This window comes from Neltuma alba, unplaced genomic scaffold (genome assembly GCF_004799145.2).
Source record: "Neltuma alba isolate B1F8T4 unplaced genomic scaffold, ASM479914v2 tig00012284_pilon, whole genome shotgun sequence".
Lineage (NCBI taxonomy): Eukaryota > Viridiplantae > Streptophyta > Magnoliopsida > Fabales > Fabaceae > Neltuma > Neltuma alba.
In genome coordinates this window covers 70,239-80,161 of record NW_021636805.1, presented here as the reverse complement: position 1 = coordinate 80,161, position 9,923 = coordinate 70,239, and the positions used below count along the sequence as shown (strand labels likewise).

Below are 9,923 nucleotides of genomic sequence, written 5' to 3'. Positions count from 1 at the left end.
TTATAAAATTCAAATTATAAAAATAAATTTATCTAAAATTAAAATATGATTATAAATAATTTATATTTAATTATAATTATTATTCTGATTATTTATTAATTACTAAATGATTATATTAATTATTTTGTCCAATTCTATAATTATTAATTTAAAAATGAAATTAATTTAAAGAATAAAGTTAATAAATAATTTTTCAAAAACTACAAAACACCTAATTAAAAAATAAGTGAAACTATAAGGACCTGATAAAAAGAAAAAAAAATAGAAGGACCTAATTAAAAACACACGAAAGTAAAAAGATCTAATAAAAAAATTTTTTTTATAAGGATCTAATTAAAAATCAGATGAAACTATAAGGACCTGGAGATTAATTATCCCTATGTGAAACAAAGCAAGTTTTTAGAAGGCTTTTGGGACAAAAAGGGCCACTTTAAGCCTTTTTGGAAAAATAAAATTGGCCCAATTAATTGGGTTTGTTGATCTGGTCATAATCGGCCTTTAGAACGAGCCCAAGAAATAAAAGATTGAGCCTCTATTCTGAGATTAGTGAAATCACTGTTTATAAAAGGCCACTACCATTTGTATTGCAAAAATACTGGACCTAAATATCGTTTGTATGAGCCCACTTGTTGTGCATTTCATGATTAAAAAAACAAGATTGAAACGTACATTTCATCCGTTAAATTTATATTAGGTTTCATTTTAGCTTCTTTAAGGAAAAGCATTGACTTATCGAATCTAAATAATAGCTTTACAATTAAGTGCTAACATATTACTCATTATTTTAAAATTTGTAAATTGAAAAATATTTGATATTTTTCATGATTGAAAAATACTTGATATTTTTCAATTTACAAATTTTAAATCAAAGATTCATAAGTCAGTATTTAATTGTAGAGTTGCAATTTGAATTTCCTGAGTTAGCGTCTTTGTTAAAATTAAGGAATTAAAAATAAATTTTATAAATTTAAGAGATTAAACTGAAATTCAATATAAATTTAAGGGACCAAACATATTCTTTTAAAAGAATCATTTGAAATCCAGTAACTGTATTTGTCAAAAGATCTCAGATCTTTATTCTGATTAGTAGCATGTTGAATAGCAAAAAGAAAAAGAAAAAGTTCTATTGTTATATATCAAACTTAATATTTTTTTATTTTTTATAAAAAAATTTTAAATTATGAATCAAACAATGAAAAACATCTTATCAATCTATAAGGGGGGAAAAAATCAAATTACTGGACGGCGCTTGAATAAGTTTGGAAGGGCCAACGTCCGGAATTTGCACACGCAAGCGTGGCGACCACTTTCTCGGGCGTTTCCTCTTTAAAATTCCACGGCACCTTAAAAAGCCCACGATGTGAAACATGTGTCTTTAAAAGGCACTTTCTAATTTCCATATAGCAAAATTTAGAATTTTTAGATTCTCAGAAAGTAAATTTTTTACTTTACACAGAATTTTTATATTTTTAATTGAAATATAGTAAATGCATAATTTTAATTAAATAATCGTTTAATTAGTTTACATCACATGTTGATCAAGATGAGCTCACCTCAAATCCTAGGCCTCGTTTGGACAATTGTGAACCGACCATATGACTAAAGAGAGCGTGGGCAAAATGTTACTGAATTAGTCAAAAATATACAACTAGAATTCCACGTTCAACTCCTGGAACTCAATTTCAAAGATCTGATAAATAGACAAAGGCGATTGAAACTCATTACAAACTAACATAATGGTTTTATTTTTCCATGGATTTTATTTAATGGATAAAATTTTTTGGAACAAATGATAATAAAAAATAAAAATTAATACAATGAAATCATGTGATTTATAAATTCTGTTTGTTATGATCTCGAAAGGGTGTTATATACACACATACACACATATATATATATATACACTTTTTTTTTTTTGGCCCTGATAACATAATGCTATTTGTTGGTTGAGTGTGCAGGGAAATTAATTTTAGTAGCAAAATATTAATTGTTACTATGGTTTGAAATATTTGCATGGGGCTTCCGGTTGTGCATGTTTCATATTTGGAATTGTCTCATTTGTAGTTGCAATGAGAGAAAATCCAATTCACTACACCTATTGTTTGGCAAATGCTCGTTATTGTTGGAATCCGCTTCTTGTCTTTTGATTTGCTTTTGACCCCATGTGTTCTCTGGGTTTTAGAAACTCATTAGCGTTGATACACCCCTCAAATCTCAAAACGTGTTTATAGATATATTTATAAATCACTAATAAAATTTTTGTATCAGTAATGAGTTTCAAATTTATGATTTTATATGTTATGAGCTTACTTCTTATTAATTGAGTTGATTACTGATATTTTATATCTTGGATTTTAGTACTTATGATTATATGTATGCTTGTTTTCACATGTATTAGTATTTTACTTACTCTTAATTTTAAATTTGATATTTATATATTTTTTATTTTAAAAGACATTTGGATGAAAGTCAAACTATAGTTTTAAAAGTGATTTTACGGTATACGAAATAAATATGTAGAAGGGTTTACTTCGATTTATAAAAAAGTGTTTTTTAAAGGTAGTTTTATAATTTACCAAACACCTCAATTAAATTTTTAATTCCGTTTTATTAACATCATTAACCTCCTATATACTTTTTTTTTTTGGACTCAACCTCCTATATACTTTATTGCTTAATAATTTTCCCCTGTGATTCATTCATTCATGTCCGTGCACCGACCTACTCCACTCATTCAAGAATAAAATCACATTTAGTGGGGAACACATTTTTCATCCCATTTTTTTTTTGTACCAGACATTTTTCATCCCATTACTTGGAGGGATCATCGACATCTAAAATGACGGTATAAGTGTGTATGTAACGCAGGGATGTGTGTGTATGTGTAGGCATCTATACTTATACGCACCCACTCCATTCTGTTTCTGTTTCAGCAAAAATAATCAAGTCCGATCATAAGATTGTCAGCGAGCAAGCACTCAAAAAGGTCCTTGTTTGTTGTTTCTAGTACCCCCCGTATCCCCACCACGGAGCTGGGCAGCCATGGAGCTTTCTCAAGCACTCCGATTTCGATCGCACAGATTACCCTTCTCTCCCATTCAACACCCTCTACATCATCAACAAATACCCACTACGTCGAAGTTCAACTTCATTCCCAATCGTCCTTTCTCCACCACTAAACTCACCGTGTCAGCCATGAGAAAGCCGCCAATTGAAGGCTTAAGTGACGAGTTAAACGCCATCGCTAGGCGCAACCTTGACTTCGCCTACACTCGCCGGCAGGTTCGTGAAGCTTTCAAGGATGTGCACCAGGGGCTGGATCATTGCTTGTTCCAGGTCAGCTTGTTTGGTCTTTTGAATCTTGATCATGATCAATGCTAAGCTTTAGTTTGAGCCGTTTCATCTGCAGTGAATTTTCAAGAATCTTCCTTTTCTTCGTGTTCGATCAGTGACTGATGTTTCAATCTCTTCCTCTATTCCTCTTTGATCGGCATCGTAGGCGGCTCCTGCTGGGATCAGAACTGATGAGGTAAGCTAATTTATACTCCAAGCTTATTTTCTTTTTCGAATCATTTTGTTTACTTTAATGATGACGTTGGTTACGGATTGGCTATCATAAACTTCTTTTTCTATCACTTTGATCCCCAAAAATTTGATTTGATTTGAAGTTCATCCTTCTAGAAGTAAAGATACTTGCTTCTACAAAATTAAACTTTCCAGTATGAAAGTGACCCAGGGATTCAATTTTTCACAGGGCCCAACTTTTGAGAAACAAATGGGGTTTTTCTTTTTCCTTTTTCTGATTAATTCGTGTTAGCTTGGTGAAAAAATGTGATTACTTTAGGAGGCTCTTGAGTTGATATTCTGGATGCTTTTTGTAGTGGTACGAAAGGAATTCGAGGGGACTGGAAATTTTCTGCAGAAGTTGGATGCCAAAACCTGGCGTTCCAATTAAGGCAGCTGTGTGTTTCTGCCATGGGTGTGGTGATACATGCACTTTCTTCTTTGAAGGTTTGTCATAATCTCTTCATTAAAGAAGTATTCTTAATCAGCATAGGTAGTATCAGTATGTCAGGGTTTTCTGCGGTTAAAGAGTTCATGATACGATATGATAGGAAGAGTTTGGATTTTCAGGCATTGCCAAGCGAATTGCTGGATCTGGATATGCTGTTTATGCCATGGACTATCCTGGCTTTGGTCTTTCTGAAGGACTACATGGTTACATACCAGATTTTGATTATTTAGTTGATGATGTTATTGAACAATATAGAAGAATAAAAGGTCTGATATTTTAGCCCTCATTGTTTCACATTCAAGATTTCTATTTTTTAACATTGAAAACTACAAAATATTTTTTTACCATGCTTTGCATTTTAATTTACAGCAAGACCTGAGCTAAGAGGGTTGCCTCGATTTGTATTGGGTCAGTCAATGGGGGGAGCAGTCACTCTCAAAGTTCATTTGAAGGAACCAAACAATTGGGATGGAGTTCTCCTTGTCGCACCCATGTGTAAGGTAACATCATTTTACTGCATTGTAGTTGATGTGAAACAACTCCACCATTGTAATTTAGAAGTTCTGCTTCAGATCAAAGTGTAATCCCTGAATTATTAGGTATATGACTACATACTGATTGTTTTCTCTCTGTTTGTACCACCATAGTTCTGTTCTTATTTTGGAAGTTCAAAACACACGAACTCCTGTTAGTTTAAATTCTTGGTTTCTCCTTTTCATCTTTTTTTTTTTTTAAACAGCAATTGAACTCTTGGACCTTTATGCCATAGGCATAATTAAATGTGAAATATAGAGAAAAGCATAATATGTATCGCAACTGGTTATCAGGCCTGAAATTGTTGTTCTAATCATTTACGTTTTAAATGATACATGTGTTGCACTTCTCATTGGGCAAGAGAAAAGCGACTTTCTTTGTTTTAAAGGCAACCTTTTTGTAAATATTTGAGTATACCCTGTAATGTCCAGTTTAGATGAACTGTATATTCTTGGTTAATTTATCCATCAATCTTGGAATCATTTCCTGCCTTGCAGGATTTTTGCTTAATTTTCTGGCTTTGTTTGATTCTTACTGAATATCAGATCAAGGAAGATAGTTCTCAGCACTGAGAAACCTTTGCCTGAAATGGGATCCAGATATTACTCAAAATGAGTCGTTGAGTGTCAAACCAAAATTGTCAATCTCTCAAACTGTAGAGGTGTCTATCAAAAGAGAAGATGGAACTAATTACTTATTTTGGCGTCTTATTTTTCTGGTTTTAGTTGGGGCAAGGCTTTTGTAGACCAAGAATACGATACTATAGGCGTGCGGTGTGAAAAGAATGTGGTGATAGTGATCTGGCTTCTCTCAGTAGTTAGCATGGCCTTTTAGTCTTTCAATAGTTGATAGCCTTCATGAACCTGTAGATAGCTCTGAGGATTAAACTTTTGAATGAATTTGGACTGCTTTGGAGTTGTAGGTGACTGCGTGACAGTAAAGCATATTTAAATAAACTGATGGAATCTAACCAGACTGCCTCGAAGATATATTTTCAATTTGCTATTGCATATTATTTGGGCTGACAACTAGCACTACTTTTGGGCCTGACAAGTGAAAATGATGTTAGGAAGAGGAGTCCCCAAAGTTAAACTCTGAATCATTAGTTGTTGTTGATTAATTTATTTGTAAGGAAATTAGTGGAAGCTTGAGTCTCAAATTACAGCCTAAAAATAGCTTGAGCCTTGAGTCTCTATAATTGCAATTGCTCTTGAATGTGTTGCTTTCTCATTTTGTACTCTAGTGAATAAACTCTATATCTATCTATAGAGGACGGACCATTCTTTTAAATATTGTCGAGCCTAAAATCTTCATGCACTCCATATCACTTAGTCTTACATACGGGATGGAATCTGGGAAATTTCATACAATCTACTGTTCAAGAATGGATGGCTAAACAGAATGCAGTCATGGCTTGGATATGAACATATTGCATTATTTGTTATCAGGAATTTATGCTTTTCTATTTTAGTTATGTGTGGCTTGTTGTTTCAGAGGAAATAATAATCCTTGTAGCATTATAAAAAGTTAAAGACTGTAAATGTTTTGGTGAGGTGATAATGGTAACAGATTGCATTTGAATTGAATGAGGAGTAACCATTTGTTATATTCTTGCCTCTATTTGGTGGTTATATTAGTGTATACACCTCTATAAGGTTGCCTGATTTATTGATTTGTGTGGTCGTTAAGGTTGCAGATGACTTGTTACCATCAGATGCAGTTTTGAAGGCATTAACTTTTTTGTCTAAAGTGATGCCAAAAGCAAAACTCTTTCCACAGCGGGATCTAGCTGAGCTGGCCTTCAGAGAACCAAGCAAAAGAAAATTGGTTGGTATCTTCGTCAAATATCTTTTATTTACTGAATCTTTCTGGCTTTCTCGTGCTTTAGTCCTCTTAGGTGACTTTTTTATATAATTTCCCATTCATGCTTTCTGTCCTGCATACAATTGTCTTCTGTATCTTTTATGCAACATCATACTCTGGACCAGTGACTCAGCCACTCGACAACATCATATTCATGAGTTTGTGGATTCCAACGCATGAAAAACTCAGTAATTTCTTCTATTGTTGAATTTGCCACGCTTTTGTATTTAAAATTCACCATAGTTTAACTCAAAAAGAGGGGGGGGGTCACAGCAGATATTGGGATATGCATTCTATCCAAATTGATTTTATTAACCAGACGTGGCCTCAAAAGCGGAGATTGGCCACTTTATCTTATTGCTTATTCTTTTCTATGCATGTGCAATTTTTCTCTGCCTCTACCCCTCCCTCCCGTGGAGAAGAACAGAAAAAAATGAAAATCTAAAATGATTAAAACATCAGACTTTGAACATTCACACAGACCAAGTCATGTTGGTAACACAGACATGTGCGCTTATTCTTCGTATTTTTCTTAAATTGTGCTTTGATTGACATTTTTATTCTTGTGTTAACTATTTCTTGTCTAGGCTGTGTACAATGTTATATGTTATGAAGATCAAATGCGTCTCAGAACTGGCATGGAACTTTTAAAGGCCACACAAGATATTGAGGCGCAAGTCCAGAAGGTTAGTTTCTGCATTTTTCTTTCTTGCTCACTGTATTTGTAATTTTCCCGAATCTACTGTGGGCTTCATCCATGGTAGTTTGTGGTTTCTCATTCTGTTTGCATTTATCACATTGGAAACGTCTTCATTATGGAAAGGATGGCATTGTAGGTATCAGCTCCATTATTAGTCCTTCATGGAGCAGACGACAAGGTGACAGATCCTAAGGTGAGCCGATTTCTTTATGAGAAAGCATCTAGCAAGGACAAGACACTAAAGATCTATGAAGGTGGTTACCACTGCATTTTGGAAGGCGAACCAGATGACAGAATTTTTGGTGTCCATGATGACATTATTTCATGGCTTGATGCTAGGTGTGCTGTAAAAAGTGTGGTTCATGCTTCTTACCACTGAGCAAATTCATCATTTCTAGTATTTTGTCTCTGCTGCTGCTGCATCATCAATAATATTTTGTGCATGTTGCTTGTTTCATAATCCATCATAGCCTGCCTTCCTATTCTCTGTCATCTTTCGACTTTCAAGCCATGCCTTCGCAGATTTTCACTGATTTAGGTGGTGTTTGGCAACTTCCAAACCATGGTTTCAGAAGCACTTTTCCGCAAAACGAGGCAAACTCCTCTACATATTTATTTCGTAAACCGTAAAAATACTTCTGAAACCATGGTTTGGTTTCTATCCAAACACCCCCTTAGTGTCCTGATTAGTCCTAGCTACACTTCTTATATCGGAGTAGGAAAGTGATGTGCGATTCCATTTCTATATAGTTTAGGGCTTTAAGCTTTAGTTATTGTGTTCTTTTATGGGACACCGCTTCATGATACCCAATTAGTGGCTTCTAGCTTTTGTATGCTTATCAAATATTATGTAAAAAGTATAACTCATACTGTTTAGAGCTCATGAACTGTAGGGCTTGTATATTATTAATATTGGATGAATTAGCTTGTACTGTTATACATCCAAAGTCGAAGATCTCTCTCTCTCAGAGTGCAAGAGTTGAAACCGACTCCATCAAAAGAGAAATAAAATTTTGCATTGAGAACTAAGGGATATTGGTGGGGCAAAAGTAAATGAGGGATGGAATGGATAGGATATCTTAAATGCACCAGGCATATGGTAATTTTTTTTTAAAAAAAAACCAGCTAGAATTTTCGTTTCCTTTCCTGCATTTTGAGTGTACCAAACAGACCACTAGAGGGAGTGACATTTTTCATTTCATAAGAGTAAGAGTCACACAGCTACATGGTTGGATGATTACAAGAGATCTCTTATCTGTAAGTTTTGATCCTGATTTGAAGAAAACAAAAAAGAGAAAAGGGGGTGTTTCCAGGATGAGTGGCGGAGGAGAGGATCCCGGTGCCCAATCTGTTTAGGGCCGCAACTATAGGTCCAATCAACTAGAAGGGCAATGCCTAGGAGGAGAACAATGTAATTCTCTCCACGAAGGCCCAAAGTCGAATGATATTAACAAGCTGAATTCGATTTTATAACTGCAAATTCGTCTCATAGCACATGGAAAATAATAAAAAATAAAAAGTGACCAAAAAAGCGGAGTCCAGAAAAATAAGCAATGAATTGTGCATTTTCTATTTTCTTTTTTCTTTTTTTCTTTTTCAAAAAACAAAAGAAAAATTATGTCATTTTAGCTCACCAAAGAATGCGTATTCCTACCATTGTAGCCTTAAACTTATGATCATCTTAGCTCTAATTATATATATATTTCAAAATATATGGTTTTTTTAAAATGGTATTTTATTATTATAACTTGCCACCATGTACGCTCTGATCATACTAAACCCATTCAGCTAACCTTCAATTGACAGTTAGAGATAAATTACAAGAAGCCGTCAGTTAAACTCTTATTCATAAACCAACCATAAACCACCAAGATCTGTGCAGATTGGGCAAATTAAAAGGGAAGATGCTAAAGTTAGGCCATTCCAGCTAAAAACTTAAAATTTTTGAACTCGGAGGATTTTTTTAGGGGGGAAAAAGACCATATTTGATCTCAAAGTTTGAGCTGCACAAAAAGTAAGAAGTAAATTTGTTTTTAATCCCCCAGGATCACAATTTTATATGATTTATATATGTCGAGGAAGGAAGCTATTAAGAGAGAATGAAACGAACTAGTTGTTGCAAGTTCCAACTAGAAATTTGAATGCGACAAGACTCTTGCAAAGTCGCAACTTTTGAAGGCAAAATGTGACACACTGTGACTTATACTGTTCAAGAATGTACAATCTCAATCTTTGGACAAGACATAACTAAGGTTGAAACTGTTCAAGTTCGACCTAAGTAAAGTAGTGCAGCAGCTGGCCGGATATTAACCTTAAATCATTTAAGAGCTCCGAAGTTCATGCATGCCTTTGTGCCTGTTTCCGTGATAATATTTTAAGGGTTCCGACAACTGAAGAAGACAGTGTTGTGAGTTGTAAGAGGAGACTGAGTGTTTGTTTGGTGCAGATCAGAGAGAGGGTCATGTCTTTGCTTTATTTTCTATTTCAGGTATGGTTCAGTTTGGTCCAACACTTACAATTTTTGCAAGATTGCATGAGTTTGGTTTGCTTTGTCTTCTCAGGCTAAGGCTACTCTATCAACCCTACTTCTATGGTCTGCCCATCATCAGGTTTATTTCTCTACCTTTAATATATACTACTAGTAGACCTAATTAATTAATTTAAATAGATTAAAGATGTTAGTTAAATCAATTAATATAATATGTTTTTTCTAAACACTTTAAACATCTTTTCTTAATTTCTTTTCTCTCTTTCCTACTTGATTATTGTTTGGAAATATCAATGGGGTTGATTTGGAAAAAAAATTGATAA

General features: G+C 34.0%; 1 protein-coding gene across 1 annotated transcript; it reads left to right on the top strand.

The window, feature by feature from the left end:
• The first annotated feature begins 2,861 nt into the window (after positions 1-2,861).
• Positions 2,862-8,055, top strand: LOC114725841 (caffeoylshikimate esterase). Its single transcript, XM_028912412.1, has 9 exons — positions 2,862-3,336; positions 3,500-3,529; positions 3,882-4,011; positions 4,135-4,281; positions 4,385-4,515; positions 6,239-6,376; positions 7,000-7,098; positions 7,249-7,650; positions 7,791-8,055. The coding sequence occupies exons 1-8, from the start codon at positions 3,043-3,045 to the stop codon at positions 7,489-7,491; spliced, it is 1,212 nt and encodes a 403-aa protein (XP_028768245.1). The 5' UTR covers positions 2,862-3,042; the 3' UTR covers positions 7,492-7,650; positions 7,791-8,055.
• The last annotated feature ends 1,868 nt before the right edge of the window (positions 8,056-9,923 follow it).